Source organism: Stigmatopora argus, chromosome 11 (assembly GCF_051989625.1).
Source record: "Stigmatopora argus isolate UIUO_Sarg chromosome 11, RoL_Sarg_1.0, whole genome shotgun sequence".
In the NCBI taxonomy this organism is placed as follows: domain Eukaryota; kingdom Metazoa; phylum Chordata; class Actinopteri; order Syngnathiformes; family Syngnathidae; genus Stigmatopora; species Stigmatopora argus.
The window spans coordinates 335,800-351,400 of record NC_135397.1 but is presented as its reverse complement, the minus strand read 5'-3'; the positions used below and the strand labels follow the sequence as shown (position 1 = coordinate 351,400).

The window sequence follows — 15,601 nt, the reverse complement described above, 5'->3', positions numbered from 1 at the left end:
TCAAGAGCGCTTCTGAAGCTTTTTTTGGGGGGGGCGTAGGATGGCACGGCGCTGATGGCCGAGAAGCCCGAGACGGAGGCCATGGTGCGCGAGAAGCTGGCGGCGCTGAAGAGCATGTGGGCGGAGCTGGAGTCCAGCACGCAGACCAAAGCCAATTGCCTGTTTGACGCCAACAAGGCGGAGCTCTTCACCCAGAGCTGCGCCGACTTGGACAAGTGGCTGGCCGGCCTGGACGGCCAGCTGCAGTCGGACGATTACGGCAAGGACCTGACGTCCGTCAACATCCTGCTCAAGAAGCAGCAGGTGGGTGGGCGGGACGAGGCGGGGTTGCTCCCGATGCTTGCTTGCTCCTGACATTCCCACCTCTGGCTAGATGCTGGAGAGCCAGGTGGAAGTGCGGCAGAAGGAAGTGGACGAGCTGCAGAGCCAGTCGCTGGCGCTGAGTCGGGAGGGCAAAGGCTCGGAGGAGGTGGACGGCCAGCGCAAGGGCGTGGAGAGCAAGTTTGGCTCTCTGCGGGCGCCGCTCAAGAGCCGCCGGGACAACCTCATGGCCTCCAGGGAGATCCACCAGTTCAACCGCGACGTGGAGGACGAGATTGTACGTCGAGCTTTCTTCGCTCCGCCCCGGTCTTCATCTCATCTTTTTATCCTTCTCCCGCCGCCGCCACCGCCATCGCTTCTCCGCAGCTGTGGGTGGAGGAGCGGATGCCCTCGGCCGCGTCCACCGACCACGGGCACAACCTGCAGACGGTGCAGCTCCTGATTAAGAAGAACCAGGTGGGAGGGCGCCGGCATCCCGGCCTTCTCCTCTCGCTCCGCCTCCGACGGCGCTCACGCCCTAAATCCCTCCCTCCCTCCTCCCTGGACACCCGCAGAGCCTGCAGAAGGAGATCCGGGGCCACCGGCCTCGCTACGACGACATCTTCGAGCGCAGCCGCCACGTCCTTTGCGAGGACCGTCCGGCGGCCGAGCCCATCCGCCGGCGTCTGGACGAGCTGCGCGCCCTGTGGGAGCGCGTGGGCGAGGAGACGGACAAGCGCCACGCCCGGCTGGGCGAGGCGCACCGGGCGCAGCAGTACTACTTTGACGCGGCCGAGGCCGAGGCCTGGATGAGCGAGCAGGAGCTCTACATGATGTCGGAGGAGAAGGCCAAGGTGGGTGGCGGGCGGCGTCGCGGCGCCCGCCCGACGCCGCCACCGTCGTCTCTCCGGCTCACTTCCCGCCTTTGGCCTCCCAGGACGAGCAGAGTTCCGTGGCCATGTTGAAGAAGCATCAGATCCTGGAACAGGCGGTGGAGGACTACGCCGACACCGTGCACCAGCTGTCCGCCACCAGCCGGGGTCTGGTGGCCGCCGAGCACCCCGACAGGTAGGGTGGGCGGGCGCTCGGGACGCGGGAATGCCAGAGGGAGGTTCCACGTGCCCGCTGACGGCCGGCCGGGCGTTGGTTTTGCCGCAGCGAGCGCGTGGGCATGCGCCAGTCGCAGGTGGACAAGCTGTACGCCGGCCTGAAGGACCTGTCGGAGGAGCGGCGGGGGAAGCTGGACGAGCGCTTCCGCCTCTTCCAGCTCAACCGCGAAGTGGACGACTTGGAGCAGTGGATCGCCGAGAGGGAGGTGGTGGCCGGCTCGCACGAGCTGGGTCAGGACTACGAGCACGTGACGGTGAGCCACGGATGGACGGACGGGGATATGCCAGTCTGGGGAGGAGAAAAAAATATTTAAAAATCAATCAATCTGGATATTTCCACCACGCTCGCTCTTTGCCTGGCAGATGCTGCAGGAGCGCTTCCGCGAGTTCGCCCGCGACACGGGCAACATCGGGCAGGAGCGGGTGGACGGCGTCAACCGTCTGGCGGACGAGCTGATCAACGCCGGGCACGGCGACGCGGCCACGGTGGCCGAGTGGAAGGACGGCCTGAACGAGGCCTGGGCCGACCTGCTGGAGCTGATCGACACGCGCACGCAGATCCTGGCCGCCTCCTTCGAGCTGCACAAGTTCTACCACGACGCCAAGGAGATCCTGGCGCGGGTCCTGGACAAGCACAAGAAGCTGCCCGAGGAGCTGGGCCGCGATCAGAACACGGTGGAGACGCTGCAGAGGATGCATACCGCCTTTGAGCACGACATCCAAGCGCTCGGCACGCAGGTAAGAAAAGGAAAAAAGGCGTGGAGGTAAAAGTGGATGTCGTGTTATAAAAACAAAAAAAAACATTTTTTTTTTAGGTGCGTCAACTTCAAGAAGACGCCGTCCGTCTGCAGTCGGCGTACGCCGGCGACAAAGCCGACGACATCCAGAAGCGGGAAGGAGAGGTTAGCCGAAGCGTCCGCCATTTTTTTTTGCCGTTGGTTTTCCACAAGGTCAGTCCGTTGGCGGAAAATCCGGCTAGCACTATGTCAATAGCTTTTATTCCGCCAGCGTTCATTCCTTTAGCAAGTATTTCCAAAAACAGGGGGGAGAGGGAAAGACAAAAGTTTGCCCTTGATTTTTATACGGGAGGCGGGGTCAAAGGCTAGGAAGTGACGATGGTGATGATGATGAGGGTGTGTTATGATGGTGGGCTGTATTCCATTTGTTTGCATTCAGAAGCGAAAGGGCCAGGTGAGACTTGTTGCGTTGCGTTGCGTTGGTGGCTGCCAAAAGCGAGCGCTGCTTTCATCCTTTGACTAAAATGAAACACAAACATTTTAGCTTCCGCTTAGTGGGCTTCTATTGTCTTTTTCCCTCCCTCAAGCAGAGGCGCTTTTGTATTATGTGCAAATGTAGTACCTAAGAGTATCGAGTCGGTCCCCTTTTCTTTCTTTGAAGCTAAGCATGGATCCGCTTTGACTTTTGAGTTTGAGCAGCGCCGCCGACGCTCCCGTTTCCATCAGTCAACATCATTGATTTGCTATCAAAATTCAAATTGAAGTCCAGCAAAAAATAACATCTGTGAATTGGGATCGCCCAGCGTCTTCTTTCTATCCCATTCGGATGGATTCTCTCCCGGTAGCCCAGGCCATGACGTACCCTTGAAAAGCTCCTCGACGGCACGCTGGGACGACGGCGACGGCGCTTCTGAGCCCACACCTTTTCTGCCCCGCAGGTTTTGGAGGCCTGGAAGAACCTGCTGGAGGCGGCGGAGGGCCGACGAGGCAAGCTGGTGGACACGGGCGACAAGTTCCGCTTCTTCAACCTGGTGCGCGACCTCATGCTGTGGATGGACGACGTCATCCGGCTGATCGAGGCGCAGGAGAAGCCGCGGTAGGGACGCCGTGTCGCGCCGGCCCGGTCCGACTCCCCGGCCTCGGGAGAAGCGGCCGCCAACGTCCGCTCGGCCTTTCCGTAGCGACGTGTCGTCGGTGGAGTTGCTGATGAACAACCACCAGGGCATCAAGGCCGAGATCGACGCCCGGAACGACAGCTTCACCGCCTGCATCGAACTGGGAAAGGCCCTCCTGGCCAGGAAGCACTACGCCTCTGACGAGGTGAGCCGACGGACGGACGTACCTTTTGGACAGAGTAGGATTTAGTTTTGTTTTGGTTTGTTTCCAGATCAAGGAAAAGTTGCTGCAGTTGACAGACAAGCGGAAAGAGATGATTGACAAGTGGGAGGACCGCTGGGAGTGGCTCCGACTGGGTGAGAACGCGAGACGGAAGGCGGCGCCACCCGACCGACACCGCCACCGTGACGTGACGCGACGGCGTGTCGATCGCAGTGCTGGAGGTGCACCAGTTTTCTCGCGACGCGGGCGTGGCCGAGGCCTGGCTGCTGGGCCAGGAGTCGTACCTGTCCAGCCGCGAGATGGGCCAGTGCGTGGACGACGTGGAGAAGCTCATCAAGAGGCACGAGGCCTTCGAGAAGTCGGCCGCCACCTGGGAGGAGCGCTTTGCCGCCCTCGAGAGGTTGACCACGGTCAGTCAAGTCTTTTGCCTTTTACAAATCCATTCCAAATCACCATTCCATGCTGCAAAATGCATGTTGTAAACATTTAAATTCTCAGATGGAATTACTGGAAGTGAGAAGAAAGCAAGAGGAAGAAGAGAAGAAGAATCAGCCGTCCGCCGCGCAACAAAGGCGAGTACACTTATTCGCGTGCTCGTTTGACCACCGAATGGATCGTTGACTGGTGTCTTTTTTTTTTTTTAATTTAGGGAGGGCGAGGCGCCGAATCAAAACGGGCTGAGCGAGGAGCTGGACGCGGCCAGGGTTAGTTACCGCTCCCTTGCCTACCAGCATTACTCCAACACCCGAAAACTGCAGATGCGGCGCGGCGCACCCTAACACGCACACACACACACACACACTCACACACACGTCTGATTGGCCCATTTTTGTCTCCTCTTTGCAAGACACTCCGAATGAAAGTGCTCTCAATTGGCAGCCAAGTTTCATTCAGGAAAAAGACAACAAACGCCGTTTTGCACCCATCTCAATACTAGTTTTTTTTTGTTTTTTTATATTTTCCTTTTTACTCAATGACATCGCTAGACATCCAATCCATTTAAAGTAGAAGGGCTGCCGGCGTGAAATGAATTGGATATCTGCTCGTAATAAACTCACGGCAGAAAGGCGAAAAAGAGCTGTGGTGGGTCCAGGGTGGAGGCCATCTTGGCTTTCATCCAAATTGGAAGGAGCCCATTTAGTTTTTGCCATTTTTTTCACAGCGCTAGGTTTTATCGAGTAGGGCGCCGCCACTAGTCTTGGTACGGGTGCAACATTAGCTTTCTCCGAAGCGCCGATTGTCGAGTCTGGCCACTTTTTAGCAGCCCGCGCCATTTAGAATGCCGCGAGTATTTTCCCCAAAATGCCTTGACTCATTCTTCCTCTGTGTCGGTGGAGAGGAGAGGAGAGGAGAGGATGGCACGTGATGCCAAATGATGAATGCCGGACGGAGTAGGATTGGAATTTGGAGGTCCGGGCATTCATTCATTTCCTCCCCGCTCTGTCTTTTCCCTCTTTTTTTCCTTTCCTGTCCTTTTGTTTTGTCTTCTTTGTTTGTTGTCTGGCGTCCGTTCGTCCGTCCAGTCGACGCTTCTGTCGGCTCGCCTCTTAATGTGTCTTTTCCTCTACGTGGTCCTCTACAAACTCATTAGCGCGTGAGCTAACGTCCATAGCCTGGCGCCCTCCCTCCCTCCCTCCATGTCCCGTTGCAGATCGATAGCCGTCGAGCCTCGAAAAGACGCAACGTCATCATTTTCCCTCCATTTGTGGGTTTTTTGTTTTTGTTTGTTTGCTGACCTTCCCGCTCGTCTTTGTTGTCATTCTCCACATTTTTTTGGTTTCTTTTTTTTTCCCCTGTCGCATGTTGACGTGTCATCTCCACTAACAATAAAATTTGTCACCATAGAAACGGCACCCTCTACTTCATCTGTCTGTCACGTGTGTGTGTGTGTTTGTGTTTGTTTGTTTGTTTGTTTGTTTGTTTACATCACCATCATTGCCAGCCAAGTTGTTTTGCTCCTGAAATATTTGGTTTTTGCAATAGCAATTTGGGAGCGGAGGATATTTTGGCATTTTTTCTCGTGAACGCGTCGGCCGCCACCGACGCCACCCGACGTCCAATATATCCCGTCAGAATCCCGGTTGAAACGGGCCGCACGTCCGGCGCCGTCAATGGCGGCCGGCTCGTTCTGCGATTTCATCATGGACGTTTTCGAGGCGCTTAGTTAAAGGCGCGGCCGCCCGAGAGACTGCGGCTCGGATTGGTCGCCGGTCGATCGTGGGGCACGCGTAGAGCGGGCGACCGATCAGGGCGAGGCGAGGCGGACGGCGAGAGTCGGCGCCCGTCAACGGTTTGCCGTCTCGACGCATAGAAGCGATCTTCCTGGAGAGCGGCCCGACCACGGTAACCGTCCCGTGAGCGTTGGCTTGGTGTGGGCGTGGCCTGCTGTGATTTCCAAGCAATTGGCGGGGATTTTCATTGTTTGAGATGGTTGCGGTGCTGCCGCCGGGTTTGCATGACCTTCTCCGCATGGGTGCACTTTTTCTTCTTCTTCTTCTTCTACAACAAATGCAACCAAGTTCTCTCTTTCCTCACTTGCCAGTTTGCTACTAAATCAGCACCATGTCAGTCAGTGGAGACCAAAGCTAGCTAGCCAGCTAGCCGTGTGCGCCCCACCTGAACACGGCTGCCTCGGGAGGGCTTCAACGCAAGCGCCACTAACCTTAAAGCAAAACTCCTTTGAGCTCGACCCCAACCAAATTCCCATTGGACAACGATTGCATGTCAAAATGAATTGAATTGGACCACTCAAGTCCTTCCATTCAAACCCCATGTCCATCATCTACAATACTTGAACTGAATTGAGCAGAAGTAGGCGGGAGCAGGAGAGTTCCACCTGGAATCCTACGCCATGAGTCCTGGAGAAAGGGCAGAACTACAGTCATCCAGTAAAAAAAAAATGGACAAATGCGGCAGAAGACCTTCTTTAGCTGCCACTGGACGATAAATCTTGATTAAAAACTAATCAATCTAAAGCAGCCAAATGGCCCCGTGACCTTTGAAACCTTCCACCTTAGAAGAAAGTCCGCTGGAAACCCGGCGGCAGAAGACGGAAAGCTTCGGCTTTGGCTTTCTTTGCCCGGAAGCTCACCGGCGCACTTTAGCGTCGCTCGCTGCGCCTGCCGTCTTGCCCTCGTGCCGCGCATGCCGGCTCCGGCTTCTCGGGGGGCCACGGCCGCCGCTGACCACGACCCGGCTGACTTTGCCCTTTTTCCTCCACGGCAGGACGACGTCGGCGGAGGCGGCCAGGCGCCGAACGGCGTGGCGGCCGACGAGGAGGAGGAGGAGGACGGCAGCCCCGCCGGCTCGCCCCGCGAAGCCAAAACGGGGGGCCAGGCGGCCACGCTGCCCGTCAAGGGGCGGCAGGAGGCGACCAACTCGCAGATGGACGGCTTCCTGCACCGCAAGCACGAGTGGGAAGGACACAACAAGAAGGCCTCCAGCAGGTGCGTACGTGGCCAACCGTCAAAGGGAGGGAAATGTTCGCCAGAAATGCTAGCGTTTCACTATTTAGTTCGACACGTGACCGGACGATTCGCCGAAAGACGTTTCGCCGACCGACAGTTCGCCGAAAGACGTTTCGCCGACCGACAGTTCGCCGAAACGGGATTCGCGCGCTCGCCCCGCCCCCGGATTGTGTGTACATGTTTTTCAACCTTGGCCCGCGGGCCATCTACGGCCCGTTACAGATAACATTCATTTAGGAATAACAAGCTCCCCGCTGGACATATTTGTAAATACAAGTACGTACTACAATGTGCTGCCAATTTTTGATATTTTTTATTTAAACCTTGCGTTTAAAGTAGTAGCCATTTGGACACGAAATGTCATTTATCAAAGCTGGGGATTGATTTCTGACACTGTACCAAGTCCAAGTACCAGTTCGACATGGTCATGTTCATATATACACCAAAAGCCTTATCATTTCTGTATTTTAAAATGTTCTTTTCTAATTCCACTTTTATTTTGAAAATCATTTGGGACAAATGTCGTCCGTAACTTGATTTTCTTATTTGTGGCGGCGGCAGGTCGTGGCACCACGTCTTTTGCGTGCTGAACCGCCAGGAGCTGGGCTTCTACAAGGACGCCAAGAGCGCGGCGCAGGGGGCGCCGTACCACGGCGAGATCCCCGTCGGCCTGCGCGACGCCGACTGTCAGGTGGCGCTCGGCTACAAGAAGAAGAAGCACGTCTTCAAGCTCAAGTGGGTGGCCGTCACCGCCGTGGGACCGGGCGCCGGCGAGCACTGCGGGCGGCTAACGCTTTTTGCTCCCCGCAGGGTCACCGACGGCAACGAGTATCTCTTCCAAGCCAAAGACGACGTAAGCGCTCGCTCTCGCTCTCGTCTTCCTCCTAAATTCCATGCAAACGCTTTAAGAAATGAACCTCCAATGGGTATCCCCTAGTTTCTCACTTTGAACTCATTGGAACCAAAGGAAAGCTTGCCGGCCCGCCAGGTTTCTAAAAAAGAAGCCCTTGGCGACCTCCCCAAAAAAGCGCACCAACTGTGTTTTTTTGTCCTCCTTTTTTCTGTCCGCGCAGGACGAGATGAACTCGTGGATCTCGGTCATCTCGGCGGCCATCTCGGGCGAGAAGGGCGACGTGACGCCGAGCGGGCACAGCACCCCGGCGCCCACGGCCGCCGCCACTCGCGCGCACACCATGCCGCCGTCGGCCTCGTCCGAAGCCACGGCGGCCGAGTCCAGCCCGGGCAAACGCGACAAAGACAAAGAAAAACGCTTCAGTCTCTTCAGCAAGAAGAAGTAAAATTCCCGCCCGCCCGCCCGTCTGTCCGTCCGTCCGCCCGCCCGCCGAGCGAGCGAGCGAGCGAACAAGCCAACTCGTCTTTTCCTTCCCCCCTTTTTCCGCGTCCCTTCGCGTCACGTGGCGTCGCGTGGCGTCGCCGCCGCCCTCGCCCTCTTCCGCTCTTCGACTCCGGAGAGGAAACGCCGACTTTAGTCTGGCGAAACTTTTGCCCTTCCCTTCTCGGAGCCTACGGCGTCCGCCCTGTGCCTAACGATCGTCCGCTCGGGCTCGGCCATTTCCTTTGTCCGTTTGCTTTAGAGCCACTTTGCTGTCGTGTGTGTGTGTGTGTGTGTGTATGCGCGCGTTTAGTCACGCTTTAACCGACTTTCCAGTCAACTCGTTCAAGCCATCCCATTTGAACGGAGAGCCTCCCCATCCGGATAAATTGGATTTTTTTTTGTCAATACGAGAGTACGTTCAAAATAGCGTGGGTTAGAAATGAAGACTGAAATGTAAAAAGTCAAAACACCACCCGTAGGAAATGTTACGCTAGCCGTCACGGGGATTTAACGTTAAGAGACGCACTTTTTGGGCTCCCCATCCCGGTCAAACGCTTCTTTACTCGTTTTCTGCCACCACGGCGACCGTCGTTTCATTTGGAGGGCCGAAACTATCCGAGTGGAATTCTCCGTGAACGGCACCGCAAAACACACGGAGACCAAAAGTTTGTTTGGCTCGCACAATTTTACTCTTTGCATGGACAATTATTTAATCCAGGTTGGGTCCAAATGAAATCCAGGCTCAATCCCGGTCCGGCTGATCCATTGGTGGTTCGTTGGCTCTCGCTCAGGCGGCTGTACAACTTGTGTATAAGAACAAAATAGCCCTCGGAAATATGTATTCTCAATGCTACTAATCTGCGCGCTGGGCTGGGTTGGGTCCAATCCCTGTTTTAGTCCAAATAGCATCCGGGGTTTGAACTCGCTTTAGTCCAGATGTAATCATTATTTAGCCCGGGTTCGACGTGAATTCCTGAATGTGTACAAGTTGTGTATAAGACAAACTAACGTGGCGTCTCGTCGCTTCTACTAATCCGCTCGCTGGACTGAAACTTTTGTCAACGGAGGCCGAAGGAAGGAACGCAAAGGGCGAAAGGGCGCGCCGCCGCCGCCGCCGCCGCCGCCGGCCTTCCCAAACTAAAACTCCTGGTCCTCGTCGCCTTGGAAACACTCGAGTCGCTCGCTTGGCGCTTTTTCATGGTGGCTTGCTTTTTCTTTGCCTCCTTCTTTCTTTCTTTCTTTCTTTCTTTCCATTTCAATACTCTGCCTGGAAACTCCAGCAACCGCCGGCTTTGGGCGGGGGCTGCGCTTCTCTCCCTCCCGCATCTCACTCTATTTTTTGTCTTTTTTTTACGGAGAGGGGCTTCTTTTCTGCGCATCTGCGCGTCGCGGTCACCGTCCGTCACTGTAGTAATCGACGCCCTTAGTTCGTCCCACTCCATGGATGACGCCGCCGCGTCTTTGGGGTGAGGGGGTCACTGCTAGTTGGAAGTGCACCTGTAGACTTGCCCCTCGCCCTCTCTTTTCTCTTACATAAATGCAAAAAGCCATTAAAATGCTTTTAAAATGTAGCTCAATTCCTGTGTGTTTCTTGCGACTCAAGACGCGAGAGAAGCGTCAATATTAATATTACAATACATGACGTAGCCCAATTGTTTATTCTAAATAGATCTTTGTGCGATTAGTTCTTGGCTCCTAATTGGTCTTGAATTGACAGCCCAATTATAAAGCGCTTGTGGTTTTCGAGCTTCCTCTAGTGGTAGTAATCGGAATCGAGGGTCACTTCTGTTTTGAAAATCTTTTTGCTCTGAAACTTTGTATGTCAATGCTTGTACCAAAGCAAATTATAATTGCCAGTTATTTAATGAGATGCTAGACGACCCCCCCAAAAAAATCTACGGCTTGAAATGAATCAAATACAATTTGCATGAATCCGTTTTCATAACAAACTGCCGAAGTAATGCACGATCATGACAGGAATCTTTTATTGGATGGTGGCACTAGCTAAATGGTTCGCTAACCCCAGGTGATGTAGTCCATGGGCGGGCTACGGCGAGACTACATATCCCACAATGCACCGAGTGTAAACAAACGCACCAGTTTGGCTGTCGTTAATTGTGTTTATTTCTATCACGTGATTATCAAAGCGACGTGAGACGCGCAGCGTTCCGTTGCTCTTTTCCACTTATTTTCACAAACTTTGCTGGTTGCCGAACGAAAGACCGGAAACCAAGACGAAGACAAGAGAGCGGACTGATATCCAACTCTTCCCATTAGGGCAACCGCGGTGGAATATCCGACGTTGACGCCGGCGCCACGTGCACGTAAGTACTGAGCGTTGTTTATTTGGCTCTATGGCTCATAGTCGCTGAGCATGACTTTTCGTTTGGATTAGATGTTCGTCGAAGGTGTTTGGCTTCTTTTGTAGCGCGAGGTGCCGCCTGTCGACCATAAACGATCTCGGGCGTCGGCTCAATAGTCAGTTAGCTGGCTAGTCAGCTCGTCAGTCCGCTCGCTCGCTAGCCAGCCTGCTAGCTTGCCAGCTAGCTAGCTCGATAGCCATCGGCGCGCTTGCTATGAAAACTCTGGAAAGTCCGGACATGAACTCGCTGGTGCAGAGGATCGCCCGGCAGGCGCTCGTCACCTTCCGCCGTCCGACGCCTTGCTCGTTCGCCGACCATCACGAGCAGTTGCTGGGCCTGATGAGACAGGTACGGGGCGCCGACCTGAAGGTGATTCCGCCCGCCTCGCCCCCTCCCTACGGCGCCCCTCCGGTCACCTACATGCACATCTGCGAGACGGAGCACTTTAGCATGGGCGTGTTCCTGCTCAAGAGCGGCGCCCGCATCCCCCTGCACGACCACCCGGGCATGCACGGCGTGCTCAAGGTGCTCTACGGGAAGGTACGGGTCAGCTGCTTCGACCGACCGGACGCGGGCGAGGAGAGGCCACGGTTGGGCGCCCTGCGCCGCTCGGTGCTGCGCTCCAGCGCCGAGGTCACGGACGCCAGCGAGCCTTGCGTGCTGACGCCCGAGCGGGACAACCTGCACCAGATCGACGCCGTGGACGGGCCCGCCGCCTTCCTCGACGTCCTGGCGCCGCCCTACGACCCCGAGGACGGGCGCGACTGCCACTACTTCCGAGTGCTGCAGGGGGCCGAGGTGCGAGAGCCCAACCGTGAGGTCTTGCTCATGGAGATCGCGCAGCCCGTGTCCTTCTGGTGCGGGACCGAACCCTACCCGGGTCCCGGGGTGCGCCTCTGACGCTGGTGCCAGTGGCTAGAATCCCTTATGTCGCTGGAGTTGACCGACTGGGCTGGGAAGTTTTCGCTGGCCGTCACCACAAACATTTCACTGTCGGAAAAGACATTGCGTTGAAAGACATCCATGTGATTCCTAATAAACTTGATACGTGCTCTCATTGCCTGTCCATTGACTTCTTTTTTTTTTTTCTCCCCCTTATTTTGGCCCTTCACTAAGTCGCCCTTTTCGGCTTAAATGTTTTTGTTTCTCCATAAACCAGAACCTTTTTTTGTGGGAAAAAAACATTTATTTTCAAATGGGTCCACTAGTTGGGAGGAGCCTCCCCGGCGTCAAAGGCGAGCCAACGGCGCGATCGGAGCCCCAGGCGTGGCGTCAGGGGCCGTGACCCCCGGCCTCTTTGGCCGCCCTGAGGTGAATCTTGAGGTGTCGGCGGCGCTCGTCGCTGCGCGCGAAGCTCCTGCCGCAGGTGTCGCAGGAGAAGGGCTTCTCGCCGGTGTGCGTGCGCACGTGCGTGGCCAGGTGGTCGCTGCGGCCAAAGGCCCGCGCGCAGATGCGGCACTGGAAGGGCTTGTGGCCCGTGTGGATGCGCAGGTGGCGGCTCAGCTCGTCCGAGCGCGAGAAGCGCCGCTCGCAGCTCTGGGCCGGGCAGGCGTACGGACGCTGGTGCACCGGCGTCTTGCTGGGCCGGCACGGGTACTTGCGCGGACGCAGGATGGGCCTGACCAGAAAATGGAAAAAAAAAAAAGCGGATTCAATGAGACATATTGCACCATCTCTTGAGGCAGGACCCCCGAAACACAAATGCAGTGTGATTTAAAAAGACCTGAACACAACAGAACAAATATAAACAAAACATCTATTCAAATGCATTTTTAATACATCTTTATAGTGGCAAAGAGACTTTATAGACACCTTGGATCAGGGGTAGGGAACCTATGGCTCGGGAGCCATATGTGGCTCTTCTGATGGGTGCATGTGGCTCTTCGCTAACCTGTGAGCTAAAATATGTTCTTTAAACCGCTGGTGACAGAGCCGCGTCCCCAATGCACCAATAGGAGCGTCACGTCGGCACTATGGCACTGACAGTATACCTCTAACTTTAATCATCTTTTTTTTTAAATTATATTTTTATTAGACTTTTCTGCATGCAAATTTTCATTGGTTAGCAACTGCGCAACAGTGCTGTCAAAATAATTCATTTAGTACTTTAAAAGTGGTAAAATGACCCTAAAAAAGTAACCTCTCATTTTCACATTTTTACACTAAAATTCTGAGTATGGCTCTCAAAGAAATAAAATTTGAAAATAGGAATTGTTTATGGCTCTCTGTGTCAAAAAGGTTCCCGACCCCTGCCTTAGATGTAAGGCACCATCTTTGTGAGGGCAAAAGCTACGCAGTGACATAAATACGAGAAGGGAAGGCCCATTTGATGACTCAAATCAGGGGTCTCCAAACTGGCGCTACCGCCGTCCGACTGGCTAGACACCGGATTGGATGGGGACCCCCGGACCAAGCGTGCGTCCGTGTTCCGTAGATTTGTTTTGTTTTGTCCAATTTGTGGCTAACCGTAACTGTTGATGGTGTTGTGTTGTCAACGCGATGTCAATGTGACTTTCTTTTGCCAGACTATTTCCGAGTGAAGCGGAGACGTCCTTGACTCGCCGTACCTTAGCGGGAGGTCCTGCTGTCCCGGGAAGGCGGCCACCAGCGGTCCGTCGGAGGGAGGAGGCGGTGGCGGAGGAGGAGGAGGAGGAGCGGCCAAGGTAAAATTCCGGATGGTATCGAGCGGGGTTAGCGGCGGCGCCCCGCGCAGCGAGTCCAAGGCATACGCCGCCACCGACTTGCGGTCCGCGAAGGCCACCTGGGGCGCGTAGGCCCCGTAGTCCAGCGCCGTCGGTGCTTTGGGCGCGCCGTTGTACGGGGGGGCCGCGTGAGCGTGATAGGGCGCGGCCAGGTACGTGCCGGCGCCGGCCTCCTGGTACACGTCGTACGGGGCCGGGTGGAGGTGCGCGTAGGGAGGAGCCGCCGCGTACATGTGGCCGGCGTCGGGCTGACCGTGCGCCATGCGCGGGGAGTCGCCGCTTGGCGTCCGTCGGTCGGAGCGGGGCTCACCTGCGCGGGGCGGGGCCAGTCGACGCTTTGATGGAGGTGCGGCAGACTTAGACTGGATGATGGGTGCCCCCTTCCCTCCGTCCGTCTTGGGCTGCTTTGGAAACAGAGACATACCTTGACATGCCAATCAACCTCTTTGCGTCGGAGGAGCACCATGAATGTTCCTATTCCGCCACAGCCGCGTTTCCCATCACTATTTTTTTAATCTAAAAGCATTTTCCCCATGTCCTTTTTGGTCTAGCGCCGGGCTCGGGAACCTTTTTGATGGAAAGAGCCATACACAATTCATATTTTTTCAATGTTAATCCTTGAGAGCCATGCTCCGAATTTAAAAGTCAACATACATGAAAATGTGTGCCTTTTTGAGTCATTTCACCACTTTTAAAGTACAAAAAGTCTCTGAATTCTTTTGACAACATTTTTACGTCGTTGCTTATCAATGAGTATCAATGAGAAAATCCATGCAAAAGAGTGTAATGAAAAAAAAATGATTATAAGGCGCTGGGATAGTGTCAATGACATAATACCAACGTAATGCTCCTATTCCTGCGCTTTCTCACCAGCAGTTTCCATAGTTTACCTCACAGGTTAGTGGAGAGCCATAGGCACCCATCCAAAGAGCCATATGTGGCTCCCGAGCCATAGGTTCCCTACCCCTGGTCTCGCGCCTGTTTTGGGAAGGACCCATCGGGCCGCTCTTTGGAACGCCCACGCCTCCAAAAATGCGGCCGTCCGGCAGGCCGCATTGTGGCCGCCGCCCACCCCCGTCCAGATGGGGGCCGGGCCCCGGCCCGGGCATTTATTTTTTCCCCCCCCGGCTCAAAGCCTCCCACGCGCCCACGCTCGCACGCGAGTAGTGTTTCCCCCGGGGCCGACGCCCCCCGCTCGCACCCTTCGCCCACGCTCCCGGGCCGGGGCGAGGGGGTTGGGTTTTGTCTCCCTCGGCCGGGGGTCCGGCCGCTCGGTCCGCCGCGCCGCGCCGATTAATCATCTGTCAGCGCCGCCTTTGGGAAATACGCAGCTTTGTCCGTCCGTCCGTCGAGGGCGAAAGACAGTCGAACCGGCGACCGTTCTCGGCTTCCACTATTTCCTTACACCATGATATCGATAGTTTTCCAATTGGATTTTGTCACTGACGTGATTGGACGCCACCGCTCCCACTGGATCGGGCGTCGATGAGTACCACGAATGGCGGGCGCTCGATAAATAGCCGTGGCCGCCGCGACTGGTATAAAAGAATGATTTCAACGTCGGCTCGGGGCCGATTTGAATTTCGGAGGGGTCGCCCCCACCCATATGGCCGCCGTGACACCACTCTTTTTTTCATGCTTGATTTAATCATGCCGGCCGCATCTAAAAATGTGTGTTTGTCTTTACTGCCAGGCCTCCCGCTTCCAATGGATGGGACGTCAGTCCGTGGAGTTGGCGAGAAATGTTCCTTTTTGTTACCATTGAGATTAGCGCAAAATCCAACAAGAAATTTCTGGTGTCTGGCGGAAGCAAATCAGCCAGTTGATATATTTTGGACATTTTTCAAAATGGCATTTACCGAGCCAACGTCCATTTGCCGCCATTGTCCCGCTTCAAACACGTCTAATAGCCGCCAAGCCATGGGTTGGCAGAGGGAAGACCAAATAAGATTTGAAAACATTTCTTACATTTATTATTTTGGACTCATTGGCTGCCATTGTCGCCACTCGACGTCCAATCCGTTCGACATGGCTTCATTCCATCCCAGTTTAAAGTCGGGAAAACATAAAACATAAAAATGCGATCGACTTTTATTTGGCCATGAAAAAAAAACAGGACGGAGTGTAAACTGTTGTCACGGTGAAAAGATTTGTCAAGTCCAAAGTAGTTTGAAATCCCAGTCAAGAATGAGTTTTTATCCACCAAATTGAAACCATTTGACTTTCCGACAAATGTTTGAAATGATTTG

The 15,601-nt window shown here is 55.1% G+C and overlaps 3 protein-coding genes across 4 annotated transcripts in view; 2 read left to right on the top strand and 1 right to left on the bottom strand.

Moving 5' to 3' along the window:
- sptbn1 (spectrin, beta, non-erythrocytic 1) overlaps positions 1-9,858 on the top strand; it is a 29,477-nt gene extending 19,619 nt beyond the window's left edge. For both annotated transcript variants that reach the window (XM_077613778.1, XM_077613777.1), the window contains 18 exons: positions 40-303; positions 374-598; positions 688-777; positions 876-1,154; positions 1,238-1,368; positions 1,459-1,663; positions 1,773-2,147; positions 2,225-2,311; positions 3,085-3,242; positions 3,328-3,466; positions 3,534-3,618; positions 3,698-3,894; positions 3,983-4,056; positions 4,134-4,188; positions 6,710-6,930; positions 7,513-7,686; positions 7,762-7,804; positions 8,025-9,858. In XM_077613778.1, the coding sequence (XP_077469904.1) occupies positions 40-303; positions 374-598; positions 688-777; positions 876-1,154; positions 1,238-1,368; positions 1,459-1,663; positions 1,773-2,147; positions 2,225-2,311; positions 3,085-3,242; positions 3,328-3,466; positions 3,534-3,618; positions 3,698-3,894; positions 3,983-4,056; positions 4,134-4,188; positions 6,710-6,930; positions 7,513-7,686; positions 7,762-7,804; positions 8,025-8,249 (3,027 nt within the window). In that variant the 3' untranslated portion in view covers positions 8,250-9,858. The remainder of the gene's footprint in view (positions 1-39; positions 304-373; positions 599-687; positions 778-875; positions 1,155-1,237; positions 1,369-1,458; positions 1,664-1,772; positions 2,148-2,224; positions 2,312-3,084; positions 3,243-3,327; positions 3,467-3,533; positions 3,619-3,697; positions 3,895-3,982; positions 4,057-4,133; positions 4,189-6,709; positions 6,931-7,512; positions 7,687-7,761; positions 7,805-8,024) is intronic.
- Positions 9,859-9,998: 140 nt separating this feature from the next.
- Positions 9,999-11,707, top strand: LOC144084963 (2-aminoethanethiol dioxygenase-like). The gene is made up of 2 exons (XM_077613857.1): positions 9,999-10,611; positions 10,683-11,707. Exon 2 carries the CDS (start codon positions 10,864-10,866, stop codon positions 11,548-11,550), a length of 687 nt encoding a protein of 228 aa, XP_077469983.1. The 5' UTR covers positions 9,999-10,611; positions 10,683-10,863; the 3' UTR covers positions 11,551-11,707.
- A 215-nt stretch (positions 11,708-11,922) lies between these two features.
- LOC144084801 (early growth response protein 2b-like) lies at positions 11,923-13,774 on the bottom strand. The gene is made up of 2 exons (XM_077613566.1): positions 13,218-13,774; positions 11,923-12,268 (listed from the first exon to the last, which is right to left on the bottom strand). The coding sequence occupies exons 1-2, from the start codon at positions 13,772-13,774 to the stop codon at positions 11,923-11,925; spliced, it is 903 nt and encodes a 300-aa protein (XP_077469692.1).
- Between the last annotated feature and the right edge of the window lie 1,827 nt (positions 13,775-15,601).

Excerpts from the sequence above, each read along its gene's own strand:
- LOC144084963 (XM_077613857.1), top strand. The coding sequence starts at position 10,864 with ATGAAAACTCTGGAAAGTCCGGACATGAACTCGCTGGTGCAGAGGATC.
- LOC144084801 (XM_077613566.1), bottom strand. The coding sequence starts at position 13,774 with ATGTCTCTGTTTCCAAAGCAGCCCAAGACGGACGGAGGGAAGGGGGCA. Across the intron at positions 12,269-13,217 it reads CAGCAGGACCTCCCGCTAAG|GCCCATCCTGCGTCCGCGCA; the intron begins GTACGGCGAGTC and ends TTTTCTGGTCAG.